The 19260-nt window shown below is 48.9% G+C and overlaps 1 protein-coding gene and 1 non-coding gene across 9 annotated transcripts in view; both read left to right on the top strand.

The window, feature by feature from the left end:
• The window catches only part of PUM1 (pumilio RNA binding family member 1), a 73176-nt gene that overhangs the window by 24897 nt on the left and 29019 nt on the right, over window positions 1–19260 (top strand). For 6 of the 8 annotated variants that reach the window (XM_058856771.1, XM_058856768.1, XM_058856769.1 and 3 more), the window contains exons 5-11: window positions 740–918; window positions 2729–2895; window positions 3948–4218; window positions 6074–6167; window positions 8234–8338; window positions 14688–14839; window positions 17242–17380. In XM_058856771.1, coding sequence (XP_058712754.1) covers window positions 740–918; window positions 2729–2895; window positions 3948–4218; window positions 6074–6167; window positions 8234–8338; window positions 14688–14839; window positions 17242–17380 — 1107 coding nt within the window. The remainder of the gene's footprint in view (window positions 1–739; window positions 919–2728; window positions 2896–3947; window positions 4219–6073; window positions 6168–8233; window positions 8339–14687; window positions 14840–17241; window positions 17381–19260) is intronic. The other 2 variants (XM_058856770.1, XM_058856767.1) reach the window with 1 other exon arrangement.
• LOC131588189 (small nucleolar RNA SNORD103/SNORD85) lies at window positions 11657–11743 on the top strand. Its single transcript, XR_009279533.1, has one exon. It is a non-coding gene; the product is annotated as a small nucleolar RNA SNORD103/SNORD85 (small nucleolar RNA).

Genomic DNA, 19260 nt, shown 5'->3' with positions numbered 1-19260 from the left:
GAAATGGGATTTACAGCTCCAAAAAAATAAATGGGATGTACAGCTTCCAGGAAATGGGATGTATAGATCCCAGGAAATAAATGGGATTTACAGCTCCCAGAAATGGGATGTACAGATCCCAGGAAATAAATGGGATTTACAGCTCCAGGAAATGGGATTTACACCTCCCAGAAATGGGATGTACAGCTCTAGGAAATGGCACTTAGAGCTCCAGGAAATGGGATGTACAGCTCCAGGAAATAAATGGGATTTATAGCTTCCAGAAATGGGATGTACAGCTCCAGGAAATGGGATGTACAGCTCCAGGAAATAAATGGGATTTACAGCTCTAGGAAATGGGATGTACAGCTCCTAGAAATGGGATTTACAGCTTCCAGAAATGGGATGTACAGCTCCAGGAAATGGGATGTACAGCTCCCAGGAAATGGGATGTACAGCTCCAGGAAATGGGATGTGCAGCTCCAGGAAATAAATGGGATGTGCAGCTCCCAGGAAATGGGATGTACAGCTCCCAGGATGTACCTTACTCTGGGATGGGCTTTTCCCTGATAAAAATGGGTATTTTCATCCGTTGTAGTATTTAAAAAAAGAGAAATCCATCCTGATTTTACTGATGGGCATCAGCAGAGTCACAACTTCTCCGTGCAGATAAACCCCCGGGGAGTCGATCCGGAATGATTTCATTTGCTCCTTTGAATATTTGGATGTTCTTTGAGGATCTGCCGTGGTTTTGTTGCAGATCACTCTGTTTCCCAGCCCATCATGGTTCAGAGAAGACCTGGGCAGGGTTTCCACGTGAACAGCGAGGTGAACTCGGTGCTGTCGCCGCGCTCCGAGAGCGGAGGGCTGGGGGTGAGCATGGTGGAGTACGTGCTGAGCTCGTCTCCTGGAGACTCCTGCCTAAGGAAAGGAGGATTTGTAAGTTCCTCATCCCCACATTCCTGGTCTTTTCTCCCTTTGCTGCTTGCTTGGGAGACATTCCCAGGGCAGAGGTTTCTTTCTTTGCCCTCCAACAGGGCAGGTTTAGTTCTTGCCCTGGGGATGGGAGATGGGAAGGTGCTGGTGTTCTCTGCATCCTTGGAAAAGCCCCCCAGCAGAAACACCCCATCCAAGCCAATCCTTGGAAAAGGTTCCACAAACCTCCAGTGAGCCTGTGGTGCTGCCTCAGAACAGAAATTCCATGTGATGGTCCCAGGAAATGGGATCCCAGCTCCAAACCCAACCTTTCCCTGGTGATAACTGTCCTGGCACAATGTTTATCCTTGTCTTGTCGGTTTTCCTTTTGGGATAAACACCCCCCCAAACCCCAGAAATAAATAGACTGGTCCCACACAGCCTTCCCTGGAATTCCTGCGTGCTGGATGGATGTTTTCCAGCTGGGAATCCTCTCCAGGGGGAAAAGGCAGCAGTGCTGTGTTTTGTGGGGTGGGGAAGGAGCACAGGGATGTGGGGAGAGGTGGAATCAAACCCAGCCCTGCAGAGGGGAAAGAGCTGCAGAAATGGGGGAAAAGCACCCTGAGGATGAATCCTTTGGAGCTTCCCTCTCCCTCCCAGGACTGCTGCCCTCAGGAGGGGATTCCTGAGGAGGTTTGGGCACTCAGGGCAGGGAGCCAGATGATCCCAGCTGGGATCTGATCCTCAGCACATCAGGGTGACAGAGGTGACACAGCTGTCACCCCCTTCTTTGGGGGAAAATCGCTCCAAGGCTGCCTTTACAGCTGCCATTTCCAAGTAATATTAAGGAAGCACGGTTTTATTTTCTGTCAGAAGCAACACCAAAAAAGATTTTTGCTTTCACAACAAATTTTTTTTCTCTAAATATAAGGGAGAAACCCCTTTCTCCAGCCAGAGAGAGTGAGAAAAGGTTCAGTGGGTGGAAATGTGTGCAGAGCACCTCTCCCTGCCATCATGTGGAAGGCAGGGTTTGGGTGTCTGTCCCTGTGACAGCACCTCTGATAAATATGTTTATATGCCCCTTGCTGGTTTTTATCATAAATTATGTTGTTTTTCCTCTCCTTTTTGTTGTTCAAAACACTGCCCCAGGCATCAACACCCTTTATTCTCCTCCCAAGTGAAATAAAGAGCAGACACGCTGCAGATGTAGCACACACCACTCATGAAATGCTCAACACAACAGAAATCCTTTTTTTTTCCTTGTTTTTTTTTTTTCCCTCTTTTCTCTCAAAGAAATGTGCTTCAGGATCACAGGAGCCAATGGCTGAGGCAGTGATTTATTTGAGTGGTTTTAAATGAGCTGTGCCTTGGAATTCACTGCTGATGTCCCCAAAACTGAGGTGATTCTCAAACATGTGTCCAGTCAAGAGCTGTCTCTGACACTGAGCCAGGCACTTGAGAGAAGCACAAATTCACTTTATGCCCCTGCAGCATTTGCTGGTGTTGAATTTGAAGTGCTGAAGACTCATCTAGAAGGAGAATTCCTTAAAATTATTTTGGGATGGGGTTTTTAGAGCCCACAAAAACAAACCTTGAGTTACTAAATGGAAGAAACCTGGATAGATGAAACCCCTCTTAGAAGAGTGAGATCTAATTCCCTTATTTCTTTGATTATTATTGACTATTTTGTATTTTTACCTATTTTTTTTTGGTAGGAATTAATGTTTGCAAGTGACTTCCTTTATTGTGACACCTTTGATTTGTTGCCATCTCGGGGTAACAGGAGAATTGATCTGAAAACTCAGCTGATTAAAACAATGTCTCATTTACCCAGGGGCCAAGGGATGCAGAGAGTGACGAGAATGACAAAGGGGATAAGAAAAGCAAGGGCACGTTTGATGGAGATAAATTGGGAGATCTGAAGGAGGAGGGGGATGTGATGGATAAATCCAATGGTTTGCCTGTCCAGAACGGGATCGACGCCGACGTCAAAGACTTCAGGTGTGTGCATTGGTGGCTATTAATTAATCAGTTAATAATTAATCAGTGTTGGGGTTTAACCCCAGCCAGCAGCTGAACCCCTGCAGGCTCCCACTCCATCCCCTGCAGTGCCATGGGGGCAGAATCCAAAGGGATTCTCTGGGATGCTGTTCCAGCCCTGAGCAGAGCCTGGAGAGGGGCTGGAGGCTCCTCCCGGGGATATTCCCGAGCCACACGGACACAGCCCCGGGCTCTGTGCCCTGGGATGGCCCTGCTGGGGCAGGGGGTGGCACCAGTGACCCTCTGGGGTCCTCCCAGCCTGACCCTGACTGGGATTGTGTGACAGGGACTGGTGAAGAGCAAACACCAAACACCCCCAAACACCCTCTCCTTCCCTCTTCATCAGCTCTGCTCGCTGAGTGGGCTGGGCTGGAAAGGATCCCAAATCCCATCCAGTGCCACCCAGCCATGGCAGGGACACCCCCACTGTCCCAGGGACACCTCTCACTGTCCCCAGGGTCACCCCAGCCATGGCAGGGCCACCCCCACTGTCCCAGGGACACCCCCACTGTCCCAGGGTCACCCCCACTGTCCCCAGGGACACCCCCACTGTCCCAGGGACACCCCTACTGTCCCCAGGGTCACTTCTCACTGTCCCCAGGGTCACCCCAGCCATGGCAGGGCCACCTCCCACTGTCCCCAGGGTCACCCCCACTGTCCCAGGGTCACCTGCCACTGTCCCCAGGGTCACCCCCACTGTCCCCAGGGTCACCTCCCACTGTCCCAGGGTCACCTCCCACTGTCCCAGGGTCACCCCCACTGTCCCAGGCTGCTCCAGCCCCAATGTCCAGCCTGGCCTTGGGCACTGCCAGGGATCCAGGGACAGCCACAGCTGCTCTGGGCACCTCTGCCAGGATCTATTTCCGTGTAGAATTAATTCAGGGAGCTCTTTCAGACCCTGTTTTTATGTTTCCCCGTTGTGCTCCAGCACCTCCAGGCAGCTCTGGAGGGTGAGCTGCTGGCCTGGAGCGTTCCTGCCCCTTTTCCCGACGCGTTTTTCCCTCCCCGCGCAGCCGCACGCCCGGGAACTGCCAGAACTCTGCCAGCGAGGTGGATCTGCTGGGCCCCAACCAGAACGGCTCCGAGGGGCTGGCCCAGCTGGCCAGCACCAACGGGGCCAAGCCCGTGGAGGATTTCTCCAACATGGAATCCCAGAGCGTGCCCCTGGACCCCATGGAGCACGTGGGCATGGAGCCGCTGCAGTTCGATTACTCCGGCACTCAGGTCCCCGTGGACTCGGCCGCTGCCACCGTGGGGCTCTTTGACTACAATTCCCAGCAGCAGGTGAGGAACTGCTCCCTGATCCATCCTCTGCATCCAGAGGAGTCGGGGTGGGCTGGGGTGAGCTTGGGATCCCATCCTGGGAAAAGGGGTGGAGGAAGATCGGAGGCGTTGTCATCGTCTCCGTGCTGTGTGTGTCCTGCCTGGGAGCTGGAGCAGGAGATTGCAGCTGGAAAAATCAGAATTCCCACAGCAATTCCCAGAGCATCCACCAAGATCTCGGCTGATCCCAGGGGTCTCCAGGAGCTGCTGTTGAAAAAGAGCCTAAAAGTAGGAAAAAGTGCTAAAAAAAACCCCAAACCCCACCCTGGAGCCCAAGAAGTGACAGAGAACCAACACCTGCTCAGCCCAGGTGTGAGCCCCACACTGGGCTTTACTAAACCCCACGCTGGGCTTTACTGAGCCCCACGCTGGGCTTTACTGAGCCCCACGCTGGGCTTTACTGAGCCTCACATTGGGCTTTACTGAGCCCCACGCTGGGCTTTACTGAGCCCCACGCTGGGCTTTACTGAGCCCCACGCTGGGCTTTACTGAGCCCCACGCTGGGCTTTACTGAGCCCCACACTCAGCTTTACTGATCCCCACGCTGGGCTTTACTGAGCCAGCCAGAGCAGCCTGTGAATTCCAAGTTCAAACCTTCTACCTGATCCTGGTTTAAACCCTAAGGGCAGAGTCCACTACTCCAGAGCTTTATCTGAGCCTGGCTTAGGTTTGTTTGACCTTTCTCCCACAGCAGCCCAGACTCCCTTGGCTCCTGCTGAATGCTGGGCTTGGCTCCAGCAATCGACTCCTGCTCCTTTGGATAATGAGTGTAAACTTTATTGCTCTCCCTTTGCAAGTCTGAGATCCCTCAGAGAAGAAGGGAATCCTTTGTTGCAGCTGATTGTTGGGATATGTGAGCAGGATAAATCCTTTGGGATTTGGAGGGAACAGCAGAGGGAAAAGCCTGGCTGGGGGTGGCTGAGCTGCAGAAATGTGGGGTTCTTCAGGTGGATCAACATCCATGCCAAAGGAGTTCAGATCTTTGGAGATGTAGAGAGGAGTCTGTGGGGTGAAAGGAAATGTGGTGTGGAGTTTCAGGGTGTCTGTGCCCAGTTTCAGGTTGTTAATTCCAGTTTCAGGGTGTTTGTGCTCAGTTTCAGGTTGTTAATTCCAGTTTCAGGGTGTTTGTGCTCTCCCCACAGCTGTTCCAGAGGCCCAGTGCTCTGGCTGTGCAGCAGTTGACAGTGCCCAGTCTCAGGGTGTTGATAATGCCAGTTTCAGGGTGTCAATACCGGTTTCAGGGTGTTGTTAATGCTGGTTTCAGGTTGTTAATTCCAGTTTCAGGCTGTTTTTTCTCTCCCACAGCTGTTCCAGAGGCCCAGTGCCTTGGCTGTGCAGCAGCTGACAGTGCCCAGTTTCAGGGTGTTGTTAATACCGGTCTCAGGCTGTTGGTACCAGTTTCAGGGTGTTGGTACCAGTCTCAGGGTGTTGTTAATACCAGTTTCAGGCTGTTTTTGCTCTCCCACAGCTGTTCCAGAGGCCCAGTGCCCTGGCTGTGCAGCAGCTGATGGTGCCCAGTTTCAGGCTGTTGTTAATACCGGTCTCAGGCTGTTGTTAATACCGGTCTCAGGCTGTTGGTACCAGTTTCAGGGTGTTAATACCAGTTTCAGGGTGTTGTTAATTCCTGTTTCAGGCTGTTTTTTCTCTCCCACAGCTGTTCCAGAGGCCCAGTGCCCTGGCTGTGCAGCAGCTGACGGTGCCCAGTTTCAGGGTGTTTTAATACCGGTTTCAGGGTGTTGGTACCAGTCTCAGGGTGTTGGTACCAGTTTCAGGGTGTTGTTAATACCAGTTTCAGGCTGTTTTTTCTCTCCCACAGCTGTTCCAGAGGCCCAGTGCCCTGGCTGTGCAGCAGCTGACCGCAGCCCAGCAGCAGCAGTACGCCCTGGCCGCTGCCCACCAGCCACACATAGGTGAGTGCTCCTCTCTCTCCTCCTGATCCTGATCCACAAAATCCACCCAGGAGCCTCTCAGGTGGATTTTACAAACAGTTATCAACCTGTGAGGAGGAATTGCTACTCCAGGTTTGCTCAGGGGTGTTTCTGGCACACTTTGGATGCCTCTGGAAGGATTCCCTGTGTGGCAGGACTGGCACTCTCCCCCTCCTGAGGCTTTGGGAGTCTGAGCAAAGCATAAATCAGGGTAACAGCACAGAGAAGGGAGGGGAAATGCACAATTTAATATCAAAATAGGGTTTTACAAGTAAAAAATGTCATTTATGCAAACACAGGATTGGTATTAATAAAAATAATTCATTAGATATATTTAATAAAAATAATTCATTGAATATAAATTAATAAAATCACTCATTAAATATATTTATTAACTGAATGTAAAGCATTTAATCCTGTGTAGAAAACCAGGAAAACTATAGGAGGGCTACTCCTGGGTGATTAAATCTAAATGTTTTTAGTACAATAAACAATTTGTGGTGGTTCTTCCTGCCCAGAACCCCAATATAAAATCATTCATTAAATAGATTTAATAAAAATAATTCATTAAATATAAATTAATAAAAATAATTCCTTAAATATATTTATTAACTGGATGTAAAGCACTTAATCATGTGTGGAAAACTATAGGAGGGCTAATCCTGGGTGATTAAAGGTAAATGTTTTTAGCACAATAAACAATTTTAGTTTAGGTAGTTCTTCCTGCCCAGAACCCCAATATAAAAACATTCATTAAGTATATTTAATAAAAATAATTCATTAAATATAAATTAATTAAAAACCACTCATTAAATATATTTATTAACTGGATGTAAAGCACTTAATCATGTGTAGAAAACCAGGAAAACTATTGAGGGCTACTCCTGGGTGATTAAAGGTAAATGTTTTTAGCACAATAAACAATTTGTGGTGGTTCTTCCTGCCCAGAACCCCAATATAAAATCATTCATTAAATAGATTTTTTAAAAATATATTTTTAATATAAATTATATTATATATAATTTATATAAATACCATATAAAGTATATAATATATATTATATATAATATAAAATATATTTAAAATATAAATTAATTAAAAACCACTCATTAAATATATATTATTAACTGGATGTAAAGCACTTAATCATGTGTGGAAGACTACAGGAGGGCTACTCCTGGGTGATTAAATCTAAATGTTTTTAGCGCAATAAACAATTTGTGGTGGTTCTTCCTGCCCAGAACCCCAATATAAAATCATTCATTAAATATATTTTTTAAAAATAGATTTTTAAATATAAATTATATATAATTTATATAAATATAATATAAAATATATAATATATATTATATATAATATAAAATATATTTTAAATATAAATTGATTAAAAACCACTCATTAAATATATTTATTAACTGGATGTAAAGCACTTAATCATGTGTGGAAAACTATAGGAGGGCTACTCCTGGGTGATTAAAGGTAAATGTTTTTAGCACAATAAACAATTTGTAGTGGTTCTTCCTGCCCAGAACCCCAATATAAACATGTTTGGGCTCTGGAGCTCTGTGCTGTGCCCTTGTGTGCTCAGTGTGGAGTTCAGGGATTGAAATTATTCAGTTTTTAACTTCCTCCCCTTCACTTTCTCTGAGGATGAAACCTCTCCCTGCAGATTTGGGAATGGTTTCCCACTCCAGACTGAGCAGTGGGAACGCTGGGATGCTGAGCTGGGAATGGGCTGCTCTGGCTCCTCATTTACTCACTGGAGCAAGTGCAGAGTAGTCACAAGCTCCAGATCCTGAGCAGGGCCTGCCTGCCCTGCAGAAGCACCTGAGCTGCTGGATCTAAAGGATTTTATCCTCAAGGAGCATCAAATCCTTGGAATTGGGGGATTTTTAATGCCAGATCTGTCTCCTGCCCATCAGCACTCACCGTTTGCTCCCTCCCTGTAGAAACCCCCCTGGGGAAAGCTGGGAAGCAGGGGGGCAGGCTGGTCTGGTGCTGCACAGGGGGTGTGCTGGGGTTTTTCTCACTGACAGGAATGTTTCCAGCAGGTTTAGCTCCCGCTGCCTTCGTCCCCAACCCCTACATCATCAGCGCGGCGCCTCCGGGGACCGATCCCTACGCGGCCGGGCTGGCGGCAGCTGCCACGCTAGGTGAGCAATTCCAGCTCTCCCTCCCTGCCATTCCCTGCTCCTGGGGGAGGGAATCAGCAGCACAGCATTGTTCCTGGGGGGGAGCATTGATGGAATAATGTTTAATTCCAGCTCTCCCTGCCTGCCATTCCCTGCTCCTGGGGGAGGGAATCAGCAGCACAGCAGTGTTCCTGGGGGGGAGCATTGATGGAATAATGTTTAATTCCAGCTCTCCCTGCCTGCCATTCCCTGCTCCTGGGGGAGGGAATCAGCAGCACAGCAGTGTTCCTGGGGGGGAGCATTGATGGAATGCTGTGGGTAAAAGCAGGGTTTGTCATTGGAATGAGGGTGCCGAGGGAAGCTGAGTTCCTGGGTGGGGAGGAGGTCCCGGAGCGTTGGCAGCACCGGCTCTGGGCACGGGAGGAGATTTGGGAATGATTCCTGTGCAGAGGTTCCTGCTCAGCCTTTCTGCATCACCTCAGGGCCTCCAGAGCTGGTTTCTGGGCACCAGCAGAGTGCAGAGGAGCAGCAGGTCAGCAGCTTCATTTCCTGGAAAGACCACACGGAGCTGGGCCACCTTTCCAGGAAATACCAAGTGGTGGCCACAATTTTCCTTTTCTCTTCTTCTTTTCTTCTCTTCTTCTCTTCTTCTCTTCTTCTCTTCTTCTCTTCTTCTCTTCTTCTCTTCTTCTCCTCTTCTCCTCTTCTCCTCTTCTCCTCTTCTCCTCTTCTCCTCTTCTCCTCTTCTTCTCTTCTTCTCTTCTTCCCTTCTTCTCTTCTTCTCTTCTCCTCTTCTCCTCTTCTCCTCTTCTCCTCTTCTCCTCTTCTCCTCTTCTCCTCTTCTCCTCTTCTCCTCTTCTCCTCTTCTCCTCTTCTCCTCTTCTCCTCTTCTCCTCTTCTCCTCTTCTCCTCTTCTCCTCTTCTCTTTTTCCCTTTTTCCCTTTTTCCCTTTTTCCCTTTTTCCCTTTTTCCCTTTTTCCCTTTTTCCCTTTTTCCCTTTTTCCCTTTTTCCCTTTTTCCCTTTTTCCCCTTTTCCCTTTTTCCCTTTTTCCCTTTTTCCCTTTTTCTCTTTCTCTTTTTTCCTCTTTTTTTCCTCTTTTTTCTCTTTTTTTCCTTTTTTTCCTCTTTTTTTCTCTTTTTTTTCTCTTTTTTCTCTTTTTTCTCTTTTTTCTCTTTTTTCTCTTTTTCTCTTTTTCTCTTTTTCTCTTTTTCTCTTTTTCTCTTTTTCTCTTTTTCTCTTTTTCTCTTTTTTCTCTTTTTCTCTTTTTCTCTTTTTCCCCCTTTCCCCCTTTCCCTGTTCCCCTTTCCCTTTTCCCTTTCCTTTTTTTTCCTTTTTCTCAGCTCTGCTGCAGTTCCCTGAGCTTTTGCAGCCTCTGACCAGAAGCAAACCCCATCCAGGCTGTGCTTAACTCAGATTTTAGACATTTGAGCTGGAAATAGCACCCCAGGCATACCTAAAGCATCCCAAAACTTGACATCAGGGCCTCTACTTGAATAATTCTGTGTTTATGACTCTTAAAAGAAACAAAACAATTCATAATGTGCTGGGTGTATTTCTAGTGTTACACCATGGAGAAACAGGAGTTATTTTAACTCTCTCATCAGTTTGGAGCCTAGAAACGACAAGACAAACTCCATGTTGATGTTTCTTTCAGAAAAGCAGCTTTTCTGTCCCATCCTGAGCAGTTTTGGGAACCCTTTCCTCCTGTCAGGACTGAGAGCAGCGCTGCAGGGACATGGGACAATTTCAGTTTATATAAAACCAAAAAGCCTCCTTGATGTGCCTGGGAGTGTTAAACTGGGAGGATCAGAGAAGCTTCTGGGATGGAAGAAATGAGTTTGGGGTTATTGGGAGTTTATTGCTCAGTTACTCCCAGAGCAGAGAGGAAACTTTGGGGTGTGTTTTATGGCAGAGAAAATCTGTCAGTTAAAGTTCTGGCAGGTTTGTCATGATTGTGAGACTGGCAGCTCTGGGATAATTCTCTTCTCTTGCCAACAATAGCAGCATTTTAAAGAACAAATTTGAATGCAGAGGGAAGAACTTCCTAGAAAAAAAAACCTCATTTAGATTTTAAACTGTGGGGAAGATACTGCTGCCTTTGAAGTGCCTTCCATCATTTGAGAAAGATGTCACTCAAAAAACCAAAAACTTGCCTTTTTTAATGCCAGTTGGGAAATGATTCCCTCTGGGGTGGAGCGTTGTAGGTAGAAAATGTTCCTGTTCTTTGTGGAGAGCTGGATCAGGGCTGGGATAACCTGGATGCAGGAAAAGCAGAGGCTCCCACCCACAGCAGGTGCTGGGAGTTCCAGCCTGGGGTGGAGGGAAATGATTCCAGCAGGAAAAGCCCTGGTTTAGTGGGGAAGTGGGTGAATTCTGGGATAACCAGTTGGGAAAACCAGTGGATGAATGCTGGGATAACCAATGGGTGAATAATACTGGGATAACCAGTGGATGGGTGCTGGGATAACCAACTGGGATAACCAATGGATGAATATTGGGATAACCAATGGATGAATTCTGGGATAAGCAGTGGATGAATCCTGGGATAACCAACTGGGATAACCAGTGTATGAATCCTGGGATAACCAGTGGATGAATCCTGGGATAACCAGTGTATGAATTCTGGGATAAGCAGTGGATGAATCCTGGGATAACCAGCTGGGATAACCAGTGGATGAATGCTGGGATAACCAGTGGATGAATCCTGGGATAAGCAGTGGATGAATGCTGGGATAAGCAGTGTATGAATGCTGGGATAACCAGTGGATGAATCCTGGGATAAGCAGTGGATGAATGCTGGGATAACCAGTGTATGAATCCTGGGATAACCAGTGTATGAGTCCTGGGATAAGCAGTGGATGAATCCAGGAATAACCAGTGTATGAATCCTGGGATAAGCAGTGGATGAATGCTGGGATAACCAGTGTATGAATCCTGGGATAACCAGTGTATGAGTCCTGGGATAAGCAGTGGATGAATCCAGGAATAACCAGTGTATGAATCCTGGGATAACCAGTGGATGAATGCTGGGATAACCAGTGTATGAATTCTGGGATAACCAGTGGATGAATGCTGGGATAAGCAGTGTATGAATGCTGGGATAACCAGTGGATGAATTCTGGGATAAGCAGTGTATGAATCCTGGGATAACCAGTGGATGAATCCTGGGATAAGCAGTGTATCAATGCTGAGATAAGCAGTGGGTGGATGCAGCACAGGGAATATTTGCTCTCAGAGGTGCTGGAAGGAGCAGCCAGCTGTGCTGGGTGCAGGAGCAGCTCTCCTGCAGGGAGGGAAGGAGGGAAGGAAGGAAGGAGCAGCTCTGGGTGCTGCTGGGCTCTGGCAGTGATGCCTCTCTTGCCCTCACTGAGAACTCTGTTCTGTAATGAGCCTCTCGCTCCTGTGCTCGGAGCAGCTGAGCCAGACTCGCAGCCCTTTTAAGCCCAGCTGCCTGCAAACTTCAAAGCTTTTGCATCTCCTCTGCTTTTTACACCCAAGGCTTTGGCAGCAACCTCTGACTAGGAGAAAAACCCATCTAGGCTGTGCTTGGTTGATAATTAGAGCTGAGACTAAAATATTCCAGAGAGATGCCCGAATTTTGCCCAGATAAAGGAGTTGCAGCAACTTGCAGCAGCCTGAGGGCAAATGCAGGTTAATGACTTGCATTAAAAGGGAGCAATTGCAGCTCTTTCCCTGCTGGGTGCAGGAGAACCCCGGGAGTTGGGGTTTGATGTGCACTCAGTGATTCTAAACAGGTTAAAATCACTCCCTGCTTACCTGTCTGTGCCTGCTGAGGCACCACAGGCACCACCTTCGTGGCACTGATTCATTTGCTGCGGGTTTTTGTCTGTTTTAGCTCACGAATTTCCAGGTTGGAAGGGAAGAAATTAGCGGCTGCTGCTCCAGATCTGAGTAGGAAGCGGATCAGCATCTCTGATTCTGTAAATCCAGCAAGGATGGGCTTTGGGGTGGGATACAAATCCAGGCCTTCAGCATCTGCCTGGAATTAGCCAGCACCTCCCTGCTGTGCAGAGCTGGCACCTAAATCCCAAATCTGGGGAAAGCACAGTGGTTAAAACCAGGATAACACAAGGAGAAAACTTTTACAGGTTTGAAATATGAGTTTAATACTTGGCACAAGGCATGGAATGAATATCCTGAAGTGTGGACGTGGGAGCAGGAGCTCATCCAGGTCCTTGGCATTCTGCAGGAGTTCAGCTGAGCCTGTTAGAGTAAAATAAACCAGGAAGAAAGGAACAAAAACCAAAAGGAAAAGGGACTTGCAGGATTTTCCTCCTTTGTCACAGCCAGGCTACCACTGAGCACTCAGCACTGTGTTTGCACATCCCTTTTTATGTCATCCCTCATTTTCCATGGAATCACAGACCTGGGCAGAACCCAAGTACTGAGTGTCTCTAAAAAGAAATCCCTGTTTTTATACCAGTCATGACCAAAAATCCTCTAATGATTTGTTTATTCCAGTGTCACACCTGAGTCTGGCTCTGCCTGAGTTATTCCCCCTGTGGGGAGGGAGCCCTTGGAAGGGGTGATGGATTTGGGAATCAAAGGGAACACCTGACCTTTCCTAAAGATACCAAACACTCATAATAAAAAATATTCCTGGATTCCCATCCGTGTTATTTGGTGGGAAGGGCTCCTCCCTCCAGCACTGAGAGCTCCCTTAGCGTTATTCCAGCTGGGATTATTGAGGGAGAGAGGCTGCCATGCTGCCATCTCCAAATTCCTGTGCTGTCCTGAGACCTGATAAACACCAGGAATCTTCAAAAGTGAGGCTTTTTCTGCTGCTCTCCAAGGTTATTATTATTATTATTGTTATTTTTAAGCCTCTTAAGTTGGAGGAGGGAAGGTGAGGTTTGAGGAGGGAATGTGGGAAGGGACAGGACCCTGCAGCCTCTTTTAGGGGAGATTTGCAAATGCAAAGCAGGGCTGGAAAAAGAACATTTTAACACTTGAGAGCTGATGCAGTCCAGCTGTGCAGAGGGTTTGGTGATTTATTGAGGAGCTGAGGGTGGATGGATGGATGGATGGATGATGGATGGATGATGGATGGATGGATGATGGATGATGGATGGATGATGGATGATGGATGATGGATGATGGATGGATGATGGATGATGGATGATGGATGGATGGATGATGGATGGATGATGGATGGATGATGGATGATGGATGGATGATGGATGATGGATGGATGGATGATGGATGGATGGATGATGGATGATGGATGATGGATGGATGGATGGATGGATGGATGGATGGATGGATGATGGATGGATGATGGATGATGGATGGATGGATGATGGATGGATGGATGGATGGATGGATGATGGATGATGGATGGATGATGGATGGATGATGGATGATGGATGATGGATGGATGGATGATGGATGATGGATGGATGGATGATGGATGGATGATGGATGGATGATGGATGATGGATGGATGATGGATGATGGATGGATGATGGATGGATGGATGATGGATGGATGGATGATGGATGATGGATGGATGATGGATGGATGATGGATGGATGGATGATGGATGGATGATGGATGGATGATGGATGGATGGATGATGGATGGATGATGGATGGATGGATGATGGATGATGGATGGATGATGGATGGATGATGGATGGATGGATGATGGATGGATGATGGATGATGGATGGATGGATGATGGATGATGGATGGATGATGGATGGATGATGGATGATGGATGGATGATGGATGATGGATGATGGATGGATGATGGATGGATGATGGATGGATGGATGATGGATGATGGATGGATGATGGATGGATGGATGATGGATGATGGATGGATGATGGATGGATGATGGATGGATGGATGATGGATGGATGATGGATGGATGGATGATGGATGATGGATGGATGATGGATGATGGATGATGGATGGATGATGGATGGATGATGGATGGATGGATGATGGATGGATGGATGATGGATGGATGATGGATGATGGATGGATGGATGGATGATGGATGGATACATGGATACATGGATGGATGGCAGCGAGCTGTGAATTTCAGCTGGGGTGAGAAGTTGCTCTCTGTGGGTGAATAAAACAAGGTTCCTCTGTTTGGGTTGGGGGTTTCTGTGGCTCCCCTGTACAAACAGGGCACACCAATAAAACCACAGGGTCACTGCTGGCAGAGTCACCTCCCACAGTGACGAAATTCCAGACTGGGAACTCCACAGAATTCTCCGCCCTTGCCAAACCCGCGCGTTGGCAGAGGGTTCCAGGGGAGTGTGCAGCAGCGCTGAGCAGGGATTTTGGGGTGCCCCTGGCCCCCCAGGAGCTGACACTGCCCCTGCTGTGTTCCAGGCCCGGCTGTGGTGCCTCACCAGTACTATGGAGTCACTCCCTGGGGAGTTTATCCCGCCAGCCTCTTCCAGCAGCAAGCGGCCGCCGCCGCCGCCGCCACCAACTCTGCCAACCAGCAAACCACGCAGCAAACCCAGCAGGGCCAGCAGCAGGTAAGGAATGCCGGCTTCCCAGGGCCAGGGAATGTCCTGAGCTGGAAATGAACCCCCAGGAATCATGGATTCCAAACCCTGGCCCTGCACAGACCCCCAGCAATCCCACCCTGTGCACCCCTGGCAGCCTCAGGGCTGTGCCCATCCCCATCCCTGTTCCCACTGGGGGAAAAGGAGCAGGGAGAATTTCTTCCCCAAAAGGGTGATTGGAAAATGTAATGGATAGTCCATTGGAGTCCCCATTCCTGGAGGTGGGTAAGGAAAGCCTGGATGTGTCACTTTGTCACTCGGTGCCATGCTCTGGGTGTCAGGTGGTGGCAGGTCGAAGGTTGGACTTGGTGATCTCAGAGGTCTTTTCCAGCCCAGCTGATTTTGTGTTAAACCCAGCCTAAACCTCCCCTGTGGCAGCTCCAGCCACTCTGAATTACCCTGATGTTTTCTATGGCTGATCCTGACCTCAGCTCTGAGTGGTTCTAAATGAGGAGACCTCTCCTAGAAACAAAGGGACAAGAGCCATCAGTAGATTTGTAATTGGATTTATCCTTGTGCACGTGGAGGGTGGCACATGGACGTGGCTGGTGGTGAATTAGGGAGTGTCAGTGCTTGGGAAAACACCAATGGATCAGCTTGGGAATGGCCTGAGCTGTGCAGCAGCACTTCTGGAGTGTGAGGGGCAATCAGCAGGAGCAGAGCTGGGCTGCAGTCCCTGGAGCAGCTCCTTGGCTGATGGAGGTGGCAGAATAAAGAGCAGAAGCTGAAAAAACCCTTTGAAAACCAAAGCCCAGTGTCAGGAGGTGTTCTGAGGCCTTTACAGATGCAGCAGGCGTGAGCAGAGAGAGCTGCTGCAAAGGCTCAGGCTATCAAAATAAAATATCTCCGTGCCAGTGGCCTTTATGGGATGTTTCATTACTTTTATGGCCGTGGAGCAGGCGTGAGTGGGGTGGGGAGTGGGGTTTGGAATGCAAATCCTGCTCCTGGGGGCTGCAGCAGGGATTGTTTGCATTAAAACTGCTGAGGCAGAGGCTTTGGGAACCTGGACACCTGATTTGTGACCCTTGTGACACCTTAATAACGTGTTAATGAAACCCAGCAGCATTCCAGTGCTGCAATTGCTGGCTCCGAGGTGCCCCGGGCTGGTTCCTATGCAGGCTCTATCAGAGAACCTGGGGATCCTTCCCAGCCTCTCCATGCACAAAGTCTGTTTTTGCTGTTAGTGGCTCCAGCAGGTGACAGCCACGGTGTCCCCTCTGCTGCAGGATGTGCTGGGGACACACAGGCTGAGCTTGCAGGCTCCTGCAGCAGCTCTGGCTCTGACACAGCCAGCCTGGCGCAGGGCATTGCAGGACAGGCCACTCTGCCCTCCTCCCACCACAGCAGCTCGTCCCTGCCAACCCCACCTGGGCTCTCTGGGCACCATCTCCTGTGCTTCAAGGCTTGTGTCACCAGGTCTCTGCTCTCTTGGGGACAGCCAGGTCACCTCCTGCCACCCACCCCCAGCTCCTGAGCTGGGCTCTGTAAGGTTTCTGCTCAGGAGGGTTTTTAGTGGGGCTGTGGTGACAGGGAGCAGATGTTAGCTGGGGTGGCTTGTGCACACTCCTGACAGAGGATGAGTGTTGGAGGTGGGATCAGGGAATTGGAAAGGTTGGAGAAACTCTCTAAAGACCATGGAGTCCAAGCATGACCCCAGCACTGCCCCTGTTCAGCCACCACATCCCTGGGTGTTCTGAGCTCTTCAGGGCTGGGGACTCCACCACTGCCCTGGGCAGCTGATTCCAAATCCTGACCACCCTGCAGTGAAGGAAATTCCTGCTGCTGTCCCCCCTGAGCTGCCCTGGCCCAGCCTGAGGCCGTTCCTTCTCCTCCTGTCCCTGTTCCTGGGAGCAGAGCCCGACCCCCCCGGCTGTCCCCTCCTGCCAGGGACTTGTGCAGAGCCAGAAATTCCCCCTGAGCCTCCTTTGCTCCAGCCTGAGCCCCTTCCCAGCTCCCTCAGGAATTCTCCAGCCCCTTCCCAGCTCCCTCAGGAATTCTCCAGCCCCTTCCCAGCTCCCTCAGGAATTCTCCAGCCCCTTCCCAGCTCCCTCAGGAATTCTCCAGCCCCTTCCCAGCTCCCTCAGGAATTCTCCAGCCCCTTCCCAGCTCCCTCAGGAATTCTCCAGCCCCTTCCCAGCTCCCTCAGGAATTCTCCAGCCCCTTCCCAGCTCCCTCAGGAATTCTCCAGCCCCTTCCCAGCTCCATTCCCTGCCCTGGACTTGCTCCAGCCCCTCCAGGTCCTGTTTGAATGTGAAGAAAAGTGAATTAAGAGCAAAGGAGAGAAGGTTTCCCCCCTGCTCCTGCTCCTGCCTGGTGATGGTGGCTCTGTCCTGGCTCCCAGAATAACCCAGTGGCTGTTCTGTCCTCTCCAGGTGCTCCGTGGAGGAGCCAGCCAGCGTCCCCTGACTCCCAACCAGAACCAGCAGGGCCAGCAGACGGATCCTCTGGTGGCCGCCGCCGCCGTCAACTCCGCGCTCGCCTTCGGCCAGGGGCTGGCAGCAGGAATGCCAGGTACCAGCATTGCCAGCAGAGCCTGGGAAATGGGATTCTGCTGGCATCAGCACTGCCTGCTCCTGCTGCTTTGGGGGTTAATGCCAGGGCTGGGTGTGTGACTCCATCTTCTCTTCCCAGCTGGCTCAGTGATGAGGTTTCTCTTCACTTGAGTTTCCAGCCAGCATCTGTTTGTGGGGTTCACTGATTTTCTTCAAGAATTCAAGTCTGTAGAGCGAGTAAAGAAATCAGGGGGGACTCTCTCTCTCTCTCTCTGGTTTGCATTCCACAGTTTATTTCTGTGAAGGGGAATCCAAAGGATGAGAGACCAAGGGTTTGGGGTCTGGGGGTCTCTTTTAACAGGGTTTCTCGGAGGGAGGGAACATCAGAGAAAGAACCAATTATTTTTCTCAGTTAGTACATCTTACAAACTTTCTACAAATCAAGGTTACACACACCAAGATAAGAAATAACAGACAGCAACTTCTTCAAATGGCCACAAAGGTGGAGGAGTATTCTCCACAGAGGGGGAGAGAGGGGGGCTTGGTTTCCTGGCAGCACAGGGGGGAAAGAAAGGGAAGGGAAGGGAAGCAAATCCTCTCAGCTTCCACAGCTCAGAGGCATTCTGGGACAGGAAAAACAAAACTAGAAACTTCCATGTTGGAAAGAAGGGTCCCCTGGGCTAAAGAAACTTCCAGCAGCTGGAAATGCCAGCAGGGTCCTCTCTTTACTCCATCCGGCCTCTGCCGTGGGGCTGAGGAGAGAAACTTCAGTGACCATGAGAACTTGACACCAGGTAAACAGGAGAAAGAGAAGCTGGGGGGGAAATCACAACTAAAAGAGGAGAAAAGATACATTTCAGGCTATCAGCTACAACAGGTGTGTCCCTGGCTGGCAGCACTGGGGGCTGGCAGGTGGCCTTGTGGCACAGGTGACAGCAGTGACATCTCCCCGTGGGGGATTCTCCAGGAATCCATGGCTGCTGTGGAAAATCCCCTCCAGGTTTCTCTGTGGGCTCTTCAAGCTTATGGGATCTGTGTTTGAAACCTCAGGGGTTTCTTAGTCCCGTTCATTCATCTCAGCTCTCCATCCCTGCCAGGGCCTTGACTTAACAGGGGCTTCCTGCCATGATTGCTCTTCCAAGAGGCTTAAAAAGAGGGAAAGAAAAGGGATAAAAGGGAGCAGGGCTTAGTTCTCATTTCTAGCTCATCATTGGAGGAGCTGCTGGAGGAATTCTGACTGATCCCTGAGGCTTTGGGGTAAAATGGTGCTGAAATTCAGTTATTGCGAATATTATTGTGATGGCAAAGGACAAACCTGAGCTCATTGGAATAATGTGCAGAAATGTCTTGCTGGTGAAAAGTAAGGAAAAAGGATTATTTGGATTTCAGCTCTCCTTGCTGGCAGCGTCACTTCCTTGTTAATGTGGTTTTTTTGTTGTTTAAGAAGAATGTTGCAGTATTAAGTTACAAAGTGAACTGTGCAGGTCTCCTTTAATCTCTGTTATTTGGGTTGTATTTGCTTTGCAAATGCACACATATATACAATTACAGATATATGTTTGTAGCTGTATTTGCAAAGCAAATATTCACAGGGAACATTTAGTGACCTCCCACCTTAGAGAGTCACTGCATTTAATTTTAATATTTTCATTTCATGTACAATTCCATAATGAGGTGCCTAAATCACTATATTCTGTCAGTCTGCTGCTGTGTGTATCACCAGCACTTACAGGAGTTTATTTACCTGAATTAAAGAATATTTAATGGTACCAACCATCCAAAATGCAGAAGTGGAAGTTGCCTGTGGGTGCACCCAGCTCTGAGCAATCCCAGCACACTTTGTATTTATCATGGAGCAAAAACAGTGCTTTTGTATTTTAAACCTGTTTTAGCTGATTT

This window comes from Poecile atricapillus, chromosome 24, assembly GCF_030490865.1.
Source record: "Poecile atricapillus isolate bPoeAtr1 chromosome 24, bPoeAtr1.hap1, whole genome shotgun sequence".
Lineage (NCBI taxonomy): Eukaryota > Metazoa > Chordata > Aves > Passeriformes > Paridae > Poecile > Poecile atricapillus.
The sequence above is the reverse complement of the archived record's forward strand: the minus strand, read 5'-3'. Positions and strand labels throughout refer to the sequence as shown.